Here is a 23,488-nt window from a genome sequence, read left to right on the forward strand (position 1 = left end):
CCAGCGTCTCATCGTAACACATCTCCAGTAGTTTGTTCATATCCATCATTGCATCATCTCCAGTTGTCCATTTGTAGTTAAGCAAATAGCAACAGTACACAAACATGGTTGGTAAAAGGTGAAGCTCACGAAAAAGAACGTTTCCAACAACAGTAAAATGAAGACAAAAAATAAACAATTTAAGAGGAGAAAAGTTTAACCTGCAGAAAATGGAAAAATTAGTAACATTTGAATATTTGTGCAGTCGTCTCAACCTTCTAACATGTAGCACGATGCACAAAACTTACGTAATCAGGCCACATCCTTGAGCAAAAAAAAAAAACAGATCTAACTATTTAAACTTGCATCGGTTATGGAAAATCAGAACTGAACCAGAATTCAGTACCACATACAAAAGCAGCCAAATCGTGCAATTTGAGTGCTTAGCCCAAATTTGTGGATATCTGGTCACACTGGAGTGGTAGTGTAAACGCACCATTAGTTTAAAAGCAATGCAGCAGCCACTAGGGGGCCACCTTGGCAATTTAACAGTCCTGATAAAGAAAGCCAAGTGAGTGTAACAAGTCACAACAGAGGAGGGCACAGCATGCTTTGAACATGGAAAATGTAAGAGTATGTGAGTATGCACTTATAGCACATCGCCGCAACAACCACAAGACGAGCCGCCTGGGTTGGGACCCGAATGCAGTGAGTGACACAGAAAAATGTAATAACTGTTGGAAAAAATCTGTTTTTATCATTAAACAGTATCAAGTCAAAAGATTTCACATTTAAAAGGAAACAACTTAAGAAACTGAAATCCGTATGACACCTGAATTGGTGTGAAGTCCGTAACCCACTGCAGCCTAAAGCATAAAGCCCGACTGAAATAAATTTATGGCTGTTTCCACCTGCTGGTGATGCCCCTGTAAGCTTCAATCCGATTCATGGTGAGACTGCAGGTAGATGGGCTTTGCCCGCTTCCTCAGTTCCACCTGCCTGTGTAGTCGGCGTCCGCTCTGCGTGGCCAGGCCCATTGGAGGGAGGTGCGTCTAGAAAACAAGAGGATATGGGAGATGTCAACAAAAATCTTCTAAATCGATGGCTCCTGACCTTTAGGGGTGTCTGAATGATTTTAGGCACACAGATGGTTGGTGTTAACGGTTTAAATCCATGCACCCCAACATGCTTTGTGACAACTTCGAGTGGAGGGCAAGTTAGCAGACATTTTTTTTTTTATGAAGAAGAATGAAAATATTGTCAAGCTGCACCATACCGACAGTTTTGGATGTTGTGTACTATTTTAGGCACTAGAAAGTACTGGAATTATTAGGAGCACCTGCACACCTGCAGTTATCTAATCAGCCAATCATGCGGCAGCAGTGCAAATTGTAAAATCGTGCAGATACAGGTCAGGAGCTTCAACTTACTGTATGTTCTCATCAAACCCAATAATGTGATCCCAGTGATTTCAGACTTAGGCCGGTTTGAGGAGTTTTGTAACGAATTGCTGAGCTCCTGGGATTTTCACTTTGTAGAGTTTACTCAGAATGGAGTGAAAAAACAAACATCAGTCACTGAGTGGCGGATGCAACTGGTTGATGACAAAGGTCACAGGAGAATGGCCGGAGTTGTAAAGAAAGGCTACAGTAACTCAGGTAACCTCTCATAATGTGTGTGATGAGCAGTAAAGCGTCTCAGAATACACAACACATCAAACCTTGAGGATCCAATCCTGTCAGCCAAGAACAGAAAGCCGAGGCTGCAGTGGGCACAGGCTCAGCAAAACTGGACAGTTTAAGACAGGAAAAACGTAGCCTGGTCTGCGGAGGCACACAGATGGCTGGCATCAGCAGCATGAATCCCTGCACCCAACCTGCCTTGTGTGAGCAGTCTGGGCTGGTGGTGGTGGGGAGAATGTTTTAATGGCACACTTTGGGCCCATTAATACCAACCAATCATCGCTTGAGTGCCAGGGCCTATCAGAGTATCGTCACTTGCCACGTGCATCCCTTCATGGCCAAAACTTACCCATCGTCTAATGGCTACTTCCAGCATGATAATCACCATGGCATAAGGCAAGAGTCACCTCAGACTGGGTTTATGTACAAGACAAGGAGGTCAGGGTACTTCAGTGGCCTTTCCCGTCACCAGAGCTGAAAATAGAACTCTTTTGTGTTGTGGTGGAATGGGAACCACACGGCACGAATGTGCAGCTGAGAAGTCTGCAATTTTTCCAACATCTTGTGGAATCCATGCTACAAAAGAACTGATGCTGTTTGGTGAGTAAGTGGGGACGCCACACAGTGGAAGTAGAGTGGGCCCTGAATTTGCTCAAGGAGTGTGTATTACTGCGTGTATATTCTTCATGTTACTCTTAATGAGTCTGTTAGATGCTTTGTGTCGTCCACACACCCCAGTTTTAGTCGGTCACCCTCGTTATGGTGACTCAATGTGGCCCTCTTGTGGGGGTGCACTATTTTTTTCGGGGTGAATATTGTGCATTTGATATTAAATTGCAGCTCATCAAACAATTCCCTAAGCAGTAGAGCTCGGGCCTTTTTATCCGACAGCTCAGGTTCTTTAGATAAACGACACCGGACACACAATATTGATTCTCATCTGACAAAACCCAACGTCTCACTAACGTCGGCCACCGGCTTAGCTCAACTACCTGAATGGATGTTTGTTATTTGCAGGCCTTGTGCCCTTTAAATTGATTAATCCAGTGGTCCCCCTGTGAATCTGCTACAGGCTTCAAAGAAAATGAGCTGACCGTTAATGCAGGCAATGATTTCAATTATTCAGTAGAAGCTGACCTGAAGAAAAGATGAAAAGGACCGAGATGAGAATGGTTAAGGTGTAGGTGCCAAGTTTCAATAAAGGAGATGAGAGGCTGGACTGGAGCTGAATTGACAAGAGTGATGCCGATGAGGAGGTGGTGGGTGGGCAGGTGGGTGGCTGAGGCTTACTGGGACAGGATGAGGATGTGGCCAGCCAGCCAACCACCCCAAAAAAAAACTTAGCTGGATGTGCCAGTGGATGACACAAGAGAAGAGGATATCGCTATTAAGACCACAGAAAATAAAAGGAAGGGAATTCTAAGAACAACAGGCAAGTCTCCATACGAAGTCACTTCTTGTACTTTAGGCCGATTCTTGCTGCTCTTCAACTTTTCATCAAACGTTGTCAAAAATTTTAATCCTATTTGACATTTCCATGACTTACCGGCCTCGGGTAGGGAATCTTGTAGTGAAGCCCTCGGGTAGGGAATCTTGTAGTGAAGCCCTGTGGAAGAAGAAAGAGAAATACTCTCACTTATCTATCTATCATCCTTGGACTGACAACTTTCTTAAGTTTTTCTACCCTTCAAGAATAATCAGCAGAAAATGAGTGCAAACCATCCATCCACACATCACTGAATCCCCATAATCCAATACAGGGGGTCCTTGGGTTAAATTCCAAGTCTCGAGGCTGAGAGCCAAACCGAAGCCAGGGATCGGGAGGTCTCCAGTCTTACGATGTTTCAAGTTTACAACACTCACTAACATAAAAACTTAAAGATATTGAGAGGTGAGGGTTTAGGGTTACACCGTTAGCATCGCACTTACAGACTACATGGGCTGGAGCCAGAACCCACAACTAGTTTGTTTACATGGGCGAACTAGTTTGTTTGCACGCAGCGGAAGAATATGAAGTAATGCAGCGTATGAGAGGGGTATTTGGCGAACTAGTTTGGTTGCGCGCGGCAGAAGTGTTCTGTTTGTGTTGCTTTGTTTGGCGACTTTTCGGCCCTTATCATGGCTCCTAAACGAAAGTCAGAGTGTTCAGATGGTAGTGCAGATCCTGTACCCTCTACATCAACTGCTTCTCGAGATGAACACCTGTAGTACGGGTAGAATCATCTCCAGCATGTTCTTTAGGCCAACCTGATTCACCTGACCCAGTATGTCCAGGACCTTCTGCCTCTCCAGCTTCCTCCTCCCAATAGTCACTCTCTCCCACCTTGTAATGCCAACCACAGCAATAAAGGCAAAGAATAATTTTTTTTTTCCACTCATTTTTTTTTCTGTTACTACAGTAAAGTGTACAGTACAGTATATTTATGTCCTTTTCCTTTTTCTCTGGCTTAGTTGTTTGTTTTTATGCTCTAGATTATGATTTTAGGATAGGCAAGTGACTTAGGCTAGGGTGTGTTTCCACTTACACCAAAATTCGGATTACATCACTGTCGTAGGAACAGAACTGTGTCATAACCCGAGGACCCCCTGTACTTGATTTCTTCACACAAAGAACCACAGATACACGGAATTAGTAACAAAGTAGTGTGGCGAAGGGCAGGACTTTAGGGATCTGCAAATCTCGACTTGACGTTACTTTGGACAATCTCAACGAATAGGATGGACAAGCTTGTTGAGATGTTCTAACAACTGAACGAGTGACATGGAAACAAGTAAGGAGTACATCTTGTGGGTCAATTTGGGTTTCTCGATCAATTAAAATGAAATTCTCCATTTGAATACATCCTTGTTGATCATGGTGCCCTAGAATGGAGATGTGTTACAGTTAAATTCTTACTCTGACCAGCATGCACTTGTCAAAATACAACGACTACTACTACTAACATGAAAAACAGGTGCTAAAATGAGGAATTGTGTTTTTTAACAAAAGGTTGTTCATTTGTGTATGTAGGTTTCAGATCTTTATTGTCACATACACTGCAAGAGCAAGGGAAAGTCTTAGGCCACAACTGCAGTGATGTATAACTAAATACAGTAAATAAGTAGTAGAAGATACATGAATAAATAAGTAACATAGTAAATAAGAGAAAGAAAGTAACATACAGTTACATATAAACCAACAGGTGGGTACAGCACACAGTGCCAGGCAGGTAGGATCGGGTTAACGAGAGTTCAGTGACCTTATGGACAGGGAGAAGAACTGACCCTTAAGATGTTGGTGAGGCTCCAGTGGCACTTCCCAGAAGGTAAAACACTGAGTAAGCCGAATGGCTGGTGTCGCGGATGCCAGGGGCGACGACCCGGCCGGGACACCTTGGAGGACCGGAAGTGGGTGTGTGCCCATCTGGGATCACGTGGGGGCCGCCTTCCTGGTTGCTTTGGGGGCCACGGGTTCAGGGCATGGAAGCCCCACCCTGTAGGGGCCCATGGTCACCGCCAGGAGGCGCCCCAATGCCTTGGGGACTTGTGACCTCAGCACTTCCGCCACACCAGGAAGTGCTGGGGGGGGAAGCTTTAGAAGGACACCCGGAGAGCTGCCGGGAGAACAGCCGGCATTTCCGCCACGCTGGGGCGTTGCCAACGAGGGAATGCCGGGAACCACCTGGGGCTCATCCGGGAGCGTATAAAAGGGGCCGTCTCCCTTCATTCGAGGCTAGAGTCGGGTGGAAGGAGGACAAGGCAAGAGAGGAGAGTGGAGGCGGCCCGAAGAAGAGGCATTTGTGGCCAGGACTGTGTTTGGGGTGTTTTGTGCACTAGTGGACTGGGTCTGAGTGACCATTATTTGTAAATAAAACGTGTGGTGGTTTGATGAACAACATGTCCACCTGTCTGTGTCCGGGTCGGCTCCACACGGTCATCAGAGACGATGGATTCAGCTCTCCTCTGACATCTAGGTGAGCAGATGGTATGAAACTGTGGAAGGTCAGCCCCAATGATTTTAGAAGATGCAATCTCCTCCAAAGGAATGTCCGTACAATACTGGCAAGTCATGTTACCAAAGTACATCATGATGTATCTGATCAGGAAACTGTCAGTAGTACAGCGGTACAGGTTCATTAGTATTTCTTAGGAAATAATAGCTTTTGATCACTGGGCATCCTTTGTAAAGAGTAGGGTATATCGCGATGTCCAGGCTAAATTGCCCTCCGTGGACTAGTCTTTCTGGCCCCGTAATCACTGCCTGTCTCTAACTGGCTAACTGTCTCTCACCCCTTCACCACCTAACAGCTCATGTGTGGAGAGCATACTGGCGCAAAAATGGCTGCCATTCCATCACCCAGGTGTTTGAAGTGGCTGCCCACTCACTAAAGTGCTGTAAGTAGTGAGAAAAGGTGCTATAGATAGATAGATAGATAGATAGATAGATAGATAGATAGATAGATAGATAGATAGATAGATAGATAGATAGATAGATAGATAGATAGATAGATAGATAGATAGATAGATAGATAGATAGATAGATACTTTATTAATCCCAAGGGGAAATTCACATAATCCAGCAGCAGTATACTGATACAAAGAAACAATATTAAATTAAATAGTAATAAAATGAAAAAAATTAAAATAAAATTAATGCTACATTTACTCCCGGGTGGAATTGAAGAGTCACATAGTGTGGGGGAGGAACGATCTCCTCAGTCTGTCAGTGGAGCAGGACAATGACAAAAGTCTGTCACTGAAGCTACATTGATGTAAAGAACAATTGCTCGTTATTATTCTTTCTGAAGTCAACGATGACCTCCTTTGTTTTGTTGACATTCAGTCAGTTCTTTTACCTCCCTCCTATAGGGAGCCTCATCATTGTCATTGATGATGCCAGTCACAATGGTGTCATCTGTGAGCTTGATGATGTTGCCCTCATGCTTTGCCACACAGTCATAGGTAAATGGACTGTACAGAAGTGGGCTTAGGCAGTAGTCTTACAGAACACCGATGTTCCAGTGTAGAGGAGTTATTTTTGCCACATTTATTCACAAAAGGCACATAAGGTTAATTTACGGACGCTAAAATGGTGCTCAATCAACTAAATACAACTATAATTATTCTTTTTTGAAGAAAAAAAAAAAAGTTTATAGCAAAACATAAGGACAAAGTCAGACTCTGCATAAGACTGGAGGCATACAGACAAATTGCTTTGTTTGCCTCTCAGCTCCTAAAGACGTGTGTGCAGGTCGGGTGACGCTAAATTGCTCCAGCATCAGCAAGTATGGGTGTGTGACTGAGAGTTCCCTGCAATGAATTGTTGTCTTGGGTTGGGTCCTGCCTTGTGCGCGATACTGCCACAGCAGGTTTTTAACCCTCACAACTCCATATTGGAACAAGAGGGTTTGAAAGATGCATGCAACAAAGAGAAAGGAAAACTATATTACTAAACGAAGGTTGTATATATGCATACAGCGCCTCGGCTTCCCAGAGTCAGTAGGTGGCACCCAAACAACACAACACAGCCTGTAAACTAAACTTCAGGTCACAATACAACCGCCGCCCGAACACGATCTCACACACCACCGCATATACAACCTTCGTTAAATAATGTAAATCTCCAAGCCAGGATCAGAGGTCAGAAGCAAGCCGTGCACAATACAACCGCCGTGCGAACGCACACACCACCTATACAACCTATTGACGTCGACCAGATAAATAACCAAGTGATTGGATTGCTTCCTGAAGAAAGCCACGTCTTTCTAAGTACTGTCAACGGCACCCAGGCACAGACAGGCAGACATCTTGTTTTGCACAACCACCACACGTTTATTTACAATATATACAATTGTTCTGGTCACAAAGACCCCAGTCCTTTGGTCACACAGACCCACACAAGTGCACAAACCCCTATCCCAAAGTCCTGGCCTCACGATGCCTTTCTTTGGACCGCCTTCATCCTTTCCTTCTGCCTTGTCCTGCTTCCACCCGACTCCAGCCTCAAATGTATGAAGGGCGGCCCCTTTTATACAGTGCCCGGATGAGCAGCAGGTGTTCCCGGCATTCCTCCGTTGGCCACGCCCCAGTGTGGCGGAAGTGCCGGCTGTCCTCCTGACAGCCCTCCGGGTAACACCCAAGGTCTTCCCCCCAGCACTTCCTGGTGTGGCGGAAGTGCTGGGACAACAGGTCTCCAAGACATCGGGGCGCCTCCTGGCGGTGACCACGGGCCCCTACAGGGAAAGACTTTCATGCCCTTGACCCGTGACCCCCAAAGCAACCCGGAAGGCGAACCCCACGTGATCCAGGCAGGGCTCTGACCCTCTTCCGGTCCCTCCTGGCGTCCCGGCCAGGTCATGGCCCCTGGCATCCCCGACAGTACTGACAGTGTTGATTCTGAACAGGAAACGGAGCATCTTAATTTCCCATTAGAATATTTAAACACTATTAGCCCGGCCGGATTACCACAACACAATCTTAACCCTAAAAGTTGGGACAGTAGTCATGCTATTAAGAAACCGTAATACTAAACAAGGTTTATGCAACGGTACACGGTTGGTTGTGAACAGCATGAATGAAAATGTTATTGAAGCACAAGTGTTTACAGGATCCCATACTGCCAATACTGATTTGATTCCCAGAATTGACCTTACAAGTTCTGACCTGCAACTACCTTTTAAACTTAAACGACGCCAATTTCCCATTAAAGCTGCATTTGCCGTGACGATCAACAAATCCCAAGGACAAACCATGGACAAAGTAGGGATTTACCTACCTGAGCCTGTATTTGGACATGGACAACTTTATGTTACATTTTCAAGAGTCCGGCGTTCGTGTGACGTTAAAGTGAAGGTTTTAACTACTCCATACCAGGGAGAGCTAATTCAAGGACAGGAAACCATCTTTACCAAAAATGTTGTTTATAAGGAAATATTTGATTAACTATTTTGAATTTACCATTGTATGATTTTTTTTTTCCCCATTTACTTCATTTAAACCTTTGCACTCCGATATTTGTTTTACTTATAAGTGCGGCAACTCAAAGACATTTTGGACTTAAATGATGTAACAATTACATTTCAATTTTAGTTTTAATAAATTGGTTAATTTTAGTACAAATATATTTAATTAAATGAAAACTTTCCCAGGACGCTCCCATTCTCCATCATTTTTCATCCCTCCAAAGATCGGAGGGAACAGAAAGTGATTGCCATTCTTGGATTTGTGATTCTTTAGAGAATCGGGGGTTTCACTGGTGTGAGATAAATTGTAGTTTGCTTACCAAAAGGTTTTAGAACAATTTTAATGAGAACAGGCCAGATTGCCAGTCGTATTCACCTAATGCCTCCAAAATGACATCTTCCCCCAAGTTCCTCTGTCTATCACACTAGTTACTTATTCCACGTGTCTATGATTTCTGTTTTCTTTCCAACTGCCTAGACTTTATTTGAAATCTACCTCTGACCAGTTTCCATCTGTGTCCCAGTGCTTGTGTTGAAGAATTTATTTAAAGTAACAGTTGGAATCAACTGCTCTAATTCCATTTAGAACGTTAAACAGTTAATCATGCCACCTCTTAATGTCCATTTTCTTGAATTAAAAGATTCAAATCCTTCAATCTCCTCTCATAGCTCAAACCTTTCAGTCCTGGAATCAGCCTAGTCGCTCTTCTCTGGACTTCCTCTAGCACTGCTATGTCTTTTTTTGTAAAATGGAGACCTAAACTGCACACAGTACTCCAGGTGAGGCCTGACCAGTAATTACATAGCTTAAGTATAACCTCTCCTTACTTGTACTCCACTCATGAATGGTGCTATATAGCCTATTAGTCTTCTTGTGCTTCTGTCCACTGTCTTGGTGCAATAATAATAATAATTTGTTACTTTTAAATAGCACTTTCCTCAGTACTCAAAGTTCTACCACACAGGAAGGACCCGGGATGTGAACTCATGATCATCTTACTGCGAGGCAGCAGCGCTACCATTTTGCCACCTGTGGTGTAGGTAGTGACAAGTCCACAACGACTCCCAGATCCGCTCATAAGGGGCACCTTCAAGTTTCAAACCTCCCATTGTGTATTCAAATCTAACAATTTTACTTCCTATGTGCAATTCATTCTTATAGTGAAACAGATTATAAAAAAAAAAAAAGGAATAAAACAGTGCAACTTCCACAATTCAGTTATTTTTATCTCTTTTGAGTACAGCCTGAGGATTTCTTATGAAGTGACTTTCACGAAGTGCTTGGATTCTTGAGTCATTTACCAGACTGTCTGGTTATGTGATTCGGTTCCTCTCTTATGACTGCTGCTGCTGGCACAGGACCTCTCAACATCTTCACGAGAATACAAAGGTCAGAAAATGGAGACCTGAATGACTTTAATTTAAACAGCTCTAAATTGACATTTACTAACGACACTGCCAACCTTGGCCTGATCACCAGTGCCTAGGCCTGTTGCAGTTGGGAAAGGATAATAACCCCCCCAATTAACAGTGTAGAGTCATCATGAATTGTCAGCTTTAGGAGGTGGGGGGGCTCGGGGGCATTGCCATTAATGATGCTGCCTTTAAATTTCTGACCTACTTATCACTAGTGACATATCTTGGCCCAGCCACCCAAGTATAGTAATTCCCAGGGTACATCACTGTTTCTACTTCCTCAGGTGATTAAAGAGAAAACAAAAAGGGGCATTTCTCACCAAGTACCAAATGACAGACAACTCCCTTGAATTATCAGAGTCACTGAAATTTGAAATGGTGGTGAAAATCTTACATCAGGCGTTACACCATCTCGACAACATAATCAAGACCCACACTCACCCTGCACTTGCACTTTTCTTCCATTTTGACTTCAGGTAAATCGCAGTGGACAATCAATGATCTGGATGTCACAAGACTCATGATGGGGCTCTCTGGAGTGTGTGTTTATAGTAAAGGTTGAATGTTTCCTATTGATATTACAGGCAGGCTGTTGTTTCCACTTGACTGGATCGTTTCTCCTTTGGTACTTTGGCTTTGCTCTCACATCCTCAAAAACACGCAGTTCAGGTTAGCTGGCAACTCCAACTCAACCCCATGTGAGCGTGGAAGGCAGCAGGACATGCACTGCACTAGCATCTGGTTCACACTTGTCTACCAGGATAGGCAGCAGCCCCGCAACTGTAAAATGGCGCAAGTAAGGCCAACAATATTAGGATTGTCCTTTAATGTATGTATGTATGTATGTACAGTGGTGTGAAAAACTATTTGCCCCCTTCCTGATTTCTTATTCTTTTGCATGTTTGTCACACAAAATGTTTCTGATCATCAAACACATTTAACCATTAGTCAAATATAACACAAGTAAACACAAAATGCAGTTTTTAAATGATGGTTTTATTATTTAGGGAGAAAAAATCCAAACCTACATGGCCCTGTGTGAAAAGTAATTGCCCCTTGTTAAAAATAACCTAACTGTGGTGTATCACACCTGAGTTCAATTTCCTGATTACTGCCACACCTGTTTCAATCAAGAAATCACTTAAATAGGAGCTGCCTGACACAGAGAAGTAGACCAAAAGCACCTCAAAAGCTAGACATCATGCCAAGATCCAAAGAAATTCAGGAACAAATGAGAACAGAAGTAATTGAGATCTATCAGTCTGGTAAAGGTTATAAAGCCATTTCTAAAGCTTTGGGACTCCAGCAAACCACAGTGAGAGCCATTATCCACAAATGGCAAAAACATGGAACAGTGGTGAACCTTCCCAGGAGTGGCCGGCCGACCAAAATTACCCCAAGAGCGCAGAGACGACTCATCCGAGAGGTCACAAAAGACCCCAGGACAACGTCTAAAGAACTGCAGGCCTCACTTGCCTCAATTAAGGTCAGTGTTCACGACTCCACCATAAGAAAGAGACTGGGCAAAAACGGCCTGCATGGCAGATTTCCAAGACGCAAACCACTGTTAAGCAAAAGAACATTAGGGCTCGTCTCAATTTTGCTAAGAAACATCTCAATGATTGCCAAGACTTTTGGGAAAATACCTTGTGGACTGATGAGACAAAAGTTGAACTTTTGGAAGGCAAATGTCCGTTACATCTGGCGTAAAAGGAACACAGCATTTCAGAAAAGAACATCATACCAACAGTAAAATATGGTGGTGGTAGTGTGATGGTCTGGGGTTGTTTTGCTGCTTCAGGACCTGGAAGGCTTGCTGTGATAGATGGAACCATGAATTCTACTGTCTACCAAAAAATCCTGAAGGAGAATGTCCGGCCATCTGTTTGTCAACTCAAGCTGAAGCGATCTTGGGTGCTGCAACAGGACAATGACCCAAAACACACCAGCAAATCCACCTCTGAATGGCTGAAGAAAAACAAAATGAAGACTTTGGAGTGGCCTAGTCAAAGTCCTGACCTGAATCCAATTGAGATGCTATGGCATGACCTTAAAAAGGCGGTTCATGCTAGAAAACCCTCAAATAAAGCTGAATTACAACAATTCTGCAAAGATGAGTGGGCCAAAATTCCTCCAGAGCGCCGTAAAAGACTCATTGCAAGTTATCGCAAACGCTTGATTGCAGTTATTGCTGCTAAGGGTGGCCCAACCAGTTATTAGGTTAAGGGGGCAATTACTTTTTCACACAGGGCCATGTAGGTTTGGATTTGTTTTCTCCCTAAATAATAAAAACCATCATTTAAAAACTGCATTTTGTGTTTACTTGTGTTATATTTGACTAATGGTTAAATGTGTTTGATGATCAGAAACATTTTGTGTGACAAACATGCAAAAGAATAAGAAATCAGGAAGGGGGCAAATAGTTTTTCACACCACTGTATTGTGGCGGATGGCTGGGGCATATGCCCAGTCGGGATGCCTGGAGGATGGACTGGGAGAGGAGCGGTACCTCCCCTGGAACATGAGAAGGCAGTCACCCTGGTGGGTGTTGGGGCCACAGGAACAAACCTTGGAAGCTCAACCTTGTGGGGACCCGTGGCCACCACCAGGGGGGCGCCTGGATGGTTCAGAAGGCATGGTATGCAGCACTTTCACCACACCAGGAAGTGTTGCCGGACCAGGAAGCAGGTACATCCGGAGTGCTTCTGGGTACCCATGCAGCACTTCCACACCAGGAAGTGCTGCAGGAAGGTCATTAAGGAGCACCTGAAGCACATCTGGGTGAATTATAAAAGGGGTCACCACATTCCATCCAGGGAGCCAGAGTTAAGAGGCAGAGGCCAAAGCTTGCGAGTGGAGGAGTAAAGGCGGAAGAGAAGAAGGAAAGAAAAGACTGTGAGCAATAGTGCTGGTGGGTTGTGCACTGTGTGTGAGGTGCAAAGGACTGTGTAGTGAAGAAACAAAATAAAAGCGTGTGTTTGGACTTCTGTGTGTCCTGCTGTCTCTCTGTAGTCAAGCTGATCTTCCACAGTATGCATGCAATTAATAAAATTAACCCGAAAGAGAAGTCACATTCTAAAGATTACCAACACAAATAAAGATGAGAAAGATGCAGGAAATCGCTTACCAATTTCTATCCTAGCATTGCATTCTTCAATACAATTCTTGATCAACTGTGGATCTGTAATCTAATAAAAGAGAAACAATGAGTAAGATTGCTATTTTATACATTTAAAGTTTCACTCACATATATATAACATCCTTGAAGCAGCTCAATCCAATTTATTGTCATTTATACCCACTGTAGGCGTCACAGACTAAATGCTGATATTTTAAGTTCATTTTACAATTTTGGCACACTATACATTTATTACTGACTAATTGATTTAATTGATTGTTTGTATCATTTGTCCTGTCTAGATCTTTGTTTTATGTTTCTGCTAATTACACACCTAAATTCCCCCTTGGGATAATTAAGTTTACCTAATCTAACATTATATATGTTTCATTGATAGGCAATTGTACGCAGCATATTGAAGAGTAAGGAACTGATAATATTAGCCCCTGGTTAGGAAGGAAGAAATTAATAAATAATAAAATAAATAAATAAATACCATATACAGAGAAGTACTCAGCTAGCTATACAGTACTTCAGGTACTTCTGATTAAACAATACCACTATAAACGGAGGCCCATTCTCTTTGGAAATTTACTGGACAAAGCCACAAATATAGCAAGTTTGTTTATAAAATTTAGGCTGGGTCAATCATATTTACATTCTTGTTGTTATTATTTCATTGTTATCATCAGTTACTTTTTTTTTTTAAGTGGGCACAAGTCAATTTCATGATTAGTCTAAAACGTTCATGCAGATTTACAGTGGTGGAAATAAATATTTGATCCCCTGCTGAATTGGTCTTTCATTTTTATTGTAGTTTCATTTTAATAGAGAGACAGAATATCAACAGAAAAATCCAGAAAAACACATGACAAAAAAGTTATAAATTGATTTGCATATCATATTATGTCATTCAACAAAATACAACAGAACATTCTCCAACCCTGGTTGGTGGCCGGTCCGTTTTTCTGGCCTGGTAACATCACTTCTAGGGAGGCCCACCAAATTAACAAGCTACTCAAAAAGGGCAAGCTCAGTTATGGGACGCAATCTGGACCCCCCCCTGGAGTTCATAGTGGAGAAGAGAATGGAGACAAGACTGAGTGTCATTATGAACAATGCTGCACATCCTCTCTGTGACACATAAACACCGAGGACTTTCGGCCAATGAATTACTCAGCAGAAGTGTGTCAAGAAACACAACGGGGGTCCTTTACACCAACAGCAGTATGCCTATATAGTGCCTCACTGTGATGAACCGTCAATCAGAAGTTTTACTTTCTTGCTGGTTTTCTTCCTTTTCAGTCACTCTGTACAATTTGTTTAAATAATTTGGGCATGAAACAAAGTTTGCGCTGAATAGCATCAGTAGGGTACCTGTATCAGCTGTTAAAGAACAGCAACAGCAAACGACGACAGACTTTATGATTATGAGGTTATGATACCCAGAGAATAAGCAAAACAAAACAAAAAAAAAACACAACATACACAGCAGGTAATACACGTAGGACTGGTGCCAACAATGGCTGATAACAAACTGGCACCAACAGAGCACAAGAGCCCATGTTCCCGCTAAGCTATGAGGGCCTGCACCTTTTTCCTGGTGTGCCATGCAGCTCCTCCTGTTATCCGCCCCCCCCCCAATCCACCATAGCAACTTAGAAAGTGCTGCACAGCTATTATCGTGCATTCACCCTTTGGCAATGCTCCCGTAACTCCACCAGGGACCCCTGACCACCCACCCTTTATCGTTTGTACATTAGTGCTGAATGGTACTTGAAATTCAGGGTTTGGGTTTGAAGAAATCGGTGATAAACACTAAGGACCAGCTTGCGTTATTCATAGCCGCTCATCATCCAGCCACCCTGGTGTGCTACACCATTGCACCACCGAATAGGCATGAAGTCCCAATCATGTCGAAGCAATAAGGGGATCGCCGAAGAAGTCCTGATCATGTTGAAACCAATAAAGTTTGGTTGGATCCCCTGATTTTATTAAAGCAACAGGAAGGGCAGTTTCCTGTGAAGTCTTGATCGACATTTTGACTTTAATCACAAAATATTTTTTCTTCCCTGTGGCCCCAATACTCTTCCATCATTTTTTTGCCAATATGTTAGTAATTTATTTTATGCTATGTGTGTACTCGTTTTCGACCTACTCTATGAACTGGCCACAAAATCATGGGGCTTTATAAGGATACAATCAGCTGATGGTTATTTAGCTGGGAGTTTAAAATTATTGTTCATAAGCAGATCTTTGATATTCTACAGATTTTCTGCTTCTCCATGCTATCCATTCCGTAAGAACAACAAAATGACTTGTAGAATTACGGAATATATTGAGGCTGAGCCAGTCATACTTACATTTCGGTTTTGTTTAAATAAATTCCTGGCTTCTTGGCAGATGTACTTCCTCTCCACGTCTGAGTCCTTGTCTAAGCCAGACTGTGACTGCCAACGCCGGGCTATACGGAGGACTTTCCGGTAAAGTCCAAGAACTTCTTGACGTGTTGCTCCAGACATCTTAAAAGAAGACAAAAATCAGCAAATTAGAATGCAGACAGCCCAAGAGGAGTGTGCCTCTCTGTTCAGGTGCCAGTCGAGCCAACAGTTCAGTGTACTACTGGCTGACCCTGAGCAGGGCACTTAAACTTGTTACACTTGTGTTTTCACATGAGGAGCATAACACATTCGGATTACCCAAGTCACTAACGTCTAAAGGCATCTGACAAATGTACATTATGATAAAATGAATAATTATGAAATATGTCTATATGTTCAAATTAAACCTCAAGTTTCAAAAATGAGGGTTACGCTTTTCTGCTCATATTTCTACATATGGCACGCGGCTGTGCCAACAGTTTTGCAGGACCCAACCCGATCACAAACCATCAATCCGTCTATTGTGGGATTAAAAAGCCTCCTCAACTTGTAGTCCAAACAAACGATGGATACAAGAGTGGACATGGAATTACAGAAGCAGAACTCCCATCAAATATTTAGAGACTCGTGCAACGATTAGGTTGCTTGCAAATGGCATGATTAGGGACTTTAAAAATCTGCAAGTCTCTGCTTCAGGGCGGCATGGTGGCACAGAGGTAGCACTGGTGACTCGCAGTAAGGAGACCTGTGGGTTCGCTTCCCGGGTCCTCCCTGCGTGGAGTTTGCATGTTCTCCCTGTGTCTGCGTGGGTTTCCTCCCACATTCCAAAGACATGCAGGTTAGGTGCATTGGCGATCCAAAATTGTCCCTAGTGTGTGCTTGGTGTGTCCTGTGGTGGGCTGGTGCCCTGCCCGGGGTTTGTTTCCTGCCTTGTGTCTTGTGTTGGCTGGGATTGGCTCCAGCAGAACCCCCGTGACCCTGTGTTAGGATATAGCAGGTTGGATAATAGATGGATGGAAGTCTATGCTTCATGCATTTGAGATATGAAAGTAAAAATGTCATTGTAATATGCACATGATATGACAAACGTCAAACATTATATAACCCAGAAAAATAGGAGACCATCGCACTCAAAGTGAAATTCAAACCTGTGACACGCTTCACAGGATGGTCCATTTTCTGTTCATTTTTGTCCAAAATATGTCTTCTTATGTACAAAGGATGGTTGAAAAGTTCTGGAGTGTACCCATCATGCTTAGCCTGACGACTCCTCAAAGCGGAGGACCTTTTATTTTGCAAAGTGCCTTTCTGTACACTCTTGCAGCCCTGAATGTCACTCAGGCATTCGTTAAAAGCTGTCAGGGTATCCACTTCAGCAGCTTCACTTGGTTATTTGCTCCACAACATTTTGTTTGGTTACAACATTCCTTAGTTTCCACCAAAGGCTTTATATATACACAGGGTGAGTCATAATTATGTTAACATTTGAACCGCGGAAACAATTTATTCATAAAACACACTTAATACGTGCAAGATGATTTACAGGAATGTCTCAACCTGTTCACCCTCATGTTCCTCACAAAAAAACCAATGAGCAAGAGTACTATTTAAAGTTCGGACACATTTCGTGGGGAATAGATGATACCACAGTCCATATTCTGTCCTTCAGGTCATTGATATCACAAACTTTCCTGTTATACACACACTCCCTCACCATACGCCATAACTAGAAATCACAGGGTGTCAAATCAGAGAAGTGTTTAGGATATTGCAATGGGCATCAACCTGGAAAGGTGTTGTCGAGATAAAAATAATTCATATTATATATATATATATATATATTTTAACTCTCTCAGGGCTAATGTTGACTTTTGTTGAAATTCGGGGTCAGAGGATGATAATCTGCCGGAAACGATGACAAAACTCACCATTATGTTTTAGTTCAACTCTCTTTGCTAGAAAGAAAGAAAGTTAGCTTTCTCGATTTGACCTCGATTCCGTGTGCAAGCATGAGTAGCAAAGAGCAAACACCCTTTAAAATGGCAGCAACTTCTGACGAGAAACCAAAGAGAATGCACAAATCAAAACAGTCTGTGGACGAAGTTTTGCATATTATCGCCAAATTGGACTCCGACTTGCCACGCTCTAGTTTTGATGCAAGTGATCTGAAGAAGGAGATTGAAAACGAAAGTGAGGTACTGACTTCAGCTGATCGGTCCCCAGCTGATCATGGTGCTGAACATGCTTGTATAGCTGATGCGCCAACGGCAACGTTTGCCTGGTTGGACCGCCACACGAAGACAGGCCAGGCAGCCGGCCCACCATGCTTTCCTGCCAGCCATCATGCTGCCCCTACACAACCACCAGAGACGCAGTACAGGAGCCGACAGCAGCCACAGCAACCGACGTTTTAGGTTGATTTACAAGCAAAACCTTTGCTTTGTGTGCTTTTCAGAAAATGGAGTTGCCTGCAAAAAATATTCAGCCCTCAAAGAGTTTATATATATATGAAAAACTATTTGCCCCCTTCCTGATTTCTTATTCTTTTGCATGTTTGTCACACAAAATGTTTCTGATCATCAAACACATTTAACCATTAGTCAAATATAACACAAGTAAACACAAAATGCAGTTTTTAAATGATGGTTTTATTATTTAGGGAGAAAAAATCCAAACCTACATGGCCCTGTGTGAAAAAGTAATTGCCCCCTGAACCTAATAACTGGTTGGGCCACCCTTAGCAGCAATAACTGCAATCAAGCGTTTGCGATAACTTGCAATGAGTCTTTTACGGCGCTCTGGAGGAATTTTGGCCCACTCATCTTTGCAGAATTGTTGTAATTCAGCTTTATTTGAGGGTTTTCTAGCATGAACCGCCTTTTTAAGGTCATGCCATAGCATCTCAATTGGATTCAGGTCAGGACTTTGACTAGGCCACTCCAAAGTCTTCATTTTGTTTTTCTTCAGCCATTCAGAGGTGGATTTGCTGGTGTGTTTTGGGTCATTGTCCTGTTGCAGCACCCAAGATCGCTTCAGCTTGAGTTGACGAACAGATGGCGGACATTCTCCTTCAGGATTTTTTGGTAGACAGTAGAATTCATGGTTCCATCTATCACAGCAAGCCTTCCAGGTCCTGTAGCAGCAAAACAACCCCAGACCATCACACTACCACCACCATATTTTACTGTTGGTATGATGTTCTTTTTCTGAAATGCTGTGTTCCTTTTACGCCAGATGTAACGGCACATTTGCCTTCCAAAAAGTTCAACTTTTGTCTCATCAGTCCACAAGGTATTTTCCCAAAAGTCCTGGCAATCATTGAGATGTTTCTTAGCAAAATTGAGACGAGCCCTAATGTTCTTTTGCCTAACAGTGGTTTGCGTCTTGGAAATCTGCCATGCAGGCCGTTTTGCCCAGTCTCTTTCTTATGGTGGAGTCGTGAACACTGACCTTAATTGAGGCAAGTGAGGCCTGCAGTTCTTTAGATGTTGTCCTGGGGTCTTTTGTGACCTCTCGGATGAGTCGTCTCTGCGCTCTTGGGGGAATTTTGGTCAGCCGGGCCACTCCTGGGAAGGTTCACCACTGTTCCATGTTTTTGCCATTTGTGGATAATGGCTCTCACTGTGGTTCGCTGGAGTCCCAAAGCTTTAGAAATGGCTTTATAACCTTTACCAGACTGATAGATCTCAATTACTTCTGTTCTCATTTGTTCCTGAATTTCTTTGGATCTTGGCATGATGTCTAGCTTTTGAGGTGCTTTTGGTCTACTTCTCTGTGTCAGGCAGCTCCTATTGAAGTGATTTCTTGATTGAAACAGGTGTGGCAGTAATCAGGAAATTGAACTCAGGTGTGATATACCACAGTTAGGTGATTTTTGAACAAGGGGGCAATTACTTTTTCACACAGGGCCATGTAGGTTTGGATTTTATTTCTCCCTAAATAATAAAAACCATCATTTAAAAACTGCATTTTGTGTTTACTTGTGTTATATTTGACTAATGGTTAAATGTGTTTGATGATCAGAAACATTTTGTGTGACAAACATGCAAAAGAATAAGAAATCAGGAAGGGGGCAAATAGTTTTTCACACCACTGTATATATCTATATCTATGTCTATATATATATCTCTATATATATATATACTGCATATATATATTAATATACTGTATATATATATATATATATATATATATATATATATATATATATATATATATATATATATATATATATATATATATATATATCTATATATATATATATATATATAGCAAAACACTCAGTTGTGTAAAGGCTTTGAGCACATACAGATCCAGGGCTCTCAGCGCATATAAAGTGAATAAGGACAATACGTTATAAATGAAACATCGACGACTAAGTGAAGAAGAAAGCAGCGCGGAGAAGAGAGACTCAAAAGCATTGGAGAGAAAAAAAAGAGCAAAAAAGAAAAAGAATAATCTAGGTGCAAATTCAGAAAATCAGGAAAGTAATTATCAGCCTGGAACAAGTGGAATTAAAAAAAAGCATGTCCAATCGGGCTCCGAATTAAAAGACAAAGTAGAACTTCATAAAGACGTTCACAAACGTTGACGCTATATACATGCAGAGCAGGTTAGAGATTATGAAAGCAGTGGAATTCCAAAAGCTCAAAAAAAAAAAAAACTTGGCATGATACACATGTAGAGAAAATTAAAGAAAATGAAAGCAGAAAAATTAGAAAGTATAAAAAAAAAAAGAAAGTAATGATCGCAGTAGCGCAAACAAACGAGCTTGAGCATTACTGCTTGCGCTTCTGTACTGTGCTCTGTAGTAGGGAGCGAGGAAAAAGCAATGGCCCACGAAAAATAAACGTGTTATTTTGGACTTGTGCCTCTGTGCCTGTCTGTGTCAGAGTTTTGGGAGCTGTATGTGCCCTGGTATTCCACTATATAATTTATTTATTTTTGCATATACTGTATATTGGTTCTATGCTGTGTGTTAAGGTAAGAGTCAAACAGATTTGAATTACTCTGGAAACCTTGATTTGCATCTCCTACATTGTCAGGTTTCTCTCCATTAAAAGAAAATGTCTGGCTCACTTATCAAACAGATGGCTCCAACCCAAAGCCCACACTACCTTCAGTATGCATCTTCTTCATCATCACCATCTTTTCCCACTGCTGTGTAATTTGGTGCTATTTACTAAAGACCTTGTGCTTAGTGACTTCTCAGAAACAGCCAAGCAGTCAATATCAAGACAGCCATAGTTCTCCATTAACAGTCTCCAATATCACTGAATCATTGATCAGATCAAGGAAAACAAGCAATGCACTGCAAATTCTGGAGGTCATCAGTGAAAGAAAGCCGACATCAACAGAGAAAATAAAGCAAGCTGGTCACAAGAACATAAAATGAGAAAGGATCACTCACTTCATCTGGCTGACCTGTGTCCCACGTCACTCAGGGATCTTATGTACAAGGGTTGGTTGAAAGGTTCTGGGACTGTACCGATCATCCTGTGCTTGATGACCTATTTTTTTTTTTTTGCAAAGGGCCTTTCTTCACACTCTTGCAGCCCTGAATGTCACTCAGGCATTCATTAAAAGCTGCCAGGGTATCCACCTCAGCAACTTCACTTGGTTTATTTGCTTTACATGTCAATATTTACTTCAGGGCTTTTGGTTTGGTTGCAGCTCCCCTTAGTTTCCACCAAGGTCATTAAATACGCACTTCACCACCATCTAGAAACACACAATTATAGCATCCAGTTAAGCAATAGACACGAGTAGGTCAGCCTGTGTCCACCGAGGGGACTTTCAAGATACCCCGCAGTTCACAACACAACCATCGCCATCACTATCAGACGTCAAATTAATACCATTTCATTTGTTCAATAAAGAAGGCCAACATGACAAGAGTATGAATTATAAATTAAGATGTTTGCGAGTTTGTTGTAAGCTTCACTAACATCAGATATCACAGAAGAATGATGTTGTGACATCATGGCAGTTATGCTTCAACACACTTAATTTATTCTTCCAAGAATCAATTTTTCTGCTATCTTCTGGACGTAGGTTTTCAGAAGTCTTAACCACGGATAATTCAGTTGCAGCAGTACATTCCTTCAGTGAAATGCTCATCAAATGTTTGATTACTACATGGCGAACAAACTAACAAATGGTCCTGCTCACAGTCATTCCTGAATTTACACAACTTGAACCGTATTACAAACACCGTCAGTGGACGATCCCACCAATCAGGATGGAGGAACATATCATACGAACATCCAGACTTATATGGCAACTCTTCTCTTAGCTCAGTCAAGGTAGACTCACCCAAGTGAAGTTCATGACAAGTATGAAGAAATGCAGTTGACAACAGCCATTGTAGCAATGAAACCAAGCTAATGTTTTAGCAATGCAAAGAGATGAAGCTTGGGCACCTCAGTACACTGGAGACATAGCCTCACTTACATTGGCACTCAGAAAATTAGGAAAATTTTGACAAGAACAGGCCATTCGCTTAAATGTCCTCTACCCTACACATCAGGTAAGTAAACAGCCATACCGATAGTATGCTAGTAGACTGCTAAAATCACATTACTTTAACATGGCTTTCTGATAACTTCACCTTCATTTAATCCTGATACTCTGTGTATACAATTCATTATAATAATGACTATTCATGGTGGCTCTAAAATCCGTACTGACCCCTACTCTCTCTTCTGTTTCTTTTCCCGGTTTTCTGTGGTGGCGACCTGCGGCATCACCACCTAATCAAAGCACTGTGATGTCCTACATGGATGGATTAAAAGCCAGAAGTCAACATGACCATCATCATCAAGCCCTTCCAAGAGAACCCTAAATACAAAGAGGACGGTTTCATTTATGTTAGGTAGAATGGCCAGAGGGGACTGGGAGGTCCCATGGCCTGGAACCCCTGCAGATTTTATTTTTTCTCTCCAGCCCTCTGGAGTTTTTTTGTTTTTTCTGTCCTCCCTGGCCATCAGACCTTACTGTTATTCTATGTTAATTAGTGTTATCTTATTCTAATTCTTACTTTGTCTTTTATGTCTCTTGTTCTTTATCATGTAAAGCACTTTGAGCTATATTATTTGTATGAAAATGTGCTATATAAATAAATGTTGTTGTAGTAGCAGATAACTAAAGTACTGTACTTTATTTCGCCTTATACAATTTCATATATTTGGAATTTGTTAGTTTTTGCATACCCGATGAGGTCTGAGCGCAGGGTAAGCCATTGCACAGCGCCCCTGGAGCAACTGCTGGTTCAGGGCCTTCCTTGGTCAAGGGTCCAACAGAGCCCTACTGGCATTGGCAGTAACGGGGATTCGAACCGGAAACCTTCCGAATACCAGCGCAGATCCTTAGCCTCAAAGACACCGCGATCGCCATCAGCTTTACTTAAATGGCCATGCCATCCAGATTTGGAACAACAGATCCCCTCACTCTTTTCCCAGTTGTCAAAGCAAACACCCAGAAGAAACGCGGCGAAAACGTCTTTAGGGTCAACTTGGCGAAATGCAATACAGACGTCGCTTCTTGGCTTGAATCGCGTGTAAATGGCAAAACTGTCAGTGAAAAGGGTTTCTCCACTTGGATGGCGAACGCCACAAATATATGACGTTACCATAGGAACAGTAGTACCCTCTCTTGGTCCTCCGCTGCCTAAAGTGAAACCGTTTGAAGAATTCATATCGCCCACCATTCATTGAATGACAATCATGTCGTGCACGCCTACATTTGGCAAACATTAAGCCATAACCTTGCGTAAAACTAAAATAAATTACATAACCAAACAAGACAATAAGAGCTACAAAGTGGACAAGCAGAAGGTTGCAGTGCCATATACCTCTACATTGCCCGATGCTCTGCTCCCATTGCGGACATCAGATGAGATGATGTTGTTGTGAACCGTTTGGGCGAGCAACGTTATCCGGCGCCTCCTTGTGACGTCACATCGCGTCGCTA

At 42.4% G+C, this 23,488-nt stretch overlaps 1 protein-coding gene across 3 annotated transcripts; it reads right to left on the minus strand.

Annotated features, from left to right (window-relative positions):
• Window positions 1–710: 710 nt before the first annotated feature.
• On the minus strand, window positions 711–23,483 carry lyrm1 (LYR motif containing 1). 3 transcript variants are annotated; one of them, XM_039774476.1, is made up of 6 exons: window positions 23,370–23,480; window positions 20,928–21,238; window positions 15,500–15,658; window positions 13,146–13,206; window positions 3,208–3,239; window positions 711–1,031 (listed from the first exon to the last, which is right to left on the minus strand). In XM_039774476.1, the coding sequence occupies exons 3-6, from the start codon at window positions 15,656–15,658 to the stop codon at window positions 915–917; spliced, it is 369 nt and encodes a 122-aa protein (XP_039630410.1). In that variant the 5' UTR covers window positions 20,928–21,238; window positions 23,370–23,480; the 3' UTR covers window positions 711–914. The 3 variants fall into 3 exon arrangements, with proteins under 3 accessions (XP_039630410.1, XP_039630409.1, XP_039630412.1); XM_039774475.1 differs by lacking the exon at window positions 20,928–21,238 and having other exon boundaries at window positions 23,370–23,477; XM_039774478.1 differs by lacking the exons at window positions 3,208–3,239; window positions 20,928–21,238 and having other exon boundaries at window positions 23,370–23,483.
• Window positions 23,484–23,488: the final 5 nt, after the last annotated feature.

This window comes from Polypterus senegalus, chromosome 13 (genome assembly GCF_016835505.1).
Source record: "Polypterus senegalus isolate Bchr_013 chromosome 13, ASM1683550v1, whole genome shotgun sequence".
Classification (NCBI taxonomy): Eukaryota; Metazoa; Chordata; class Cladistia; order Polypteriformes; family Polypteridae; genus Polypterus; species Polypterus senegalus.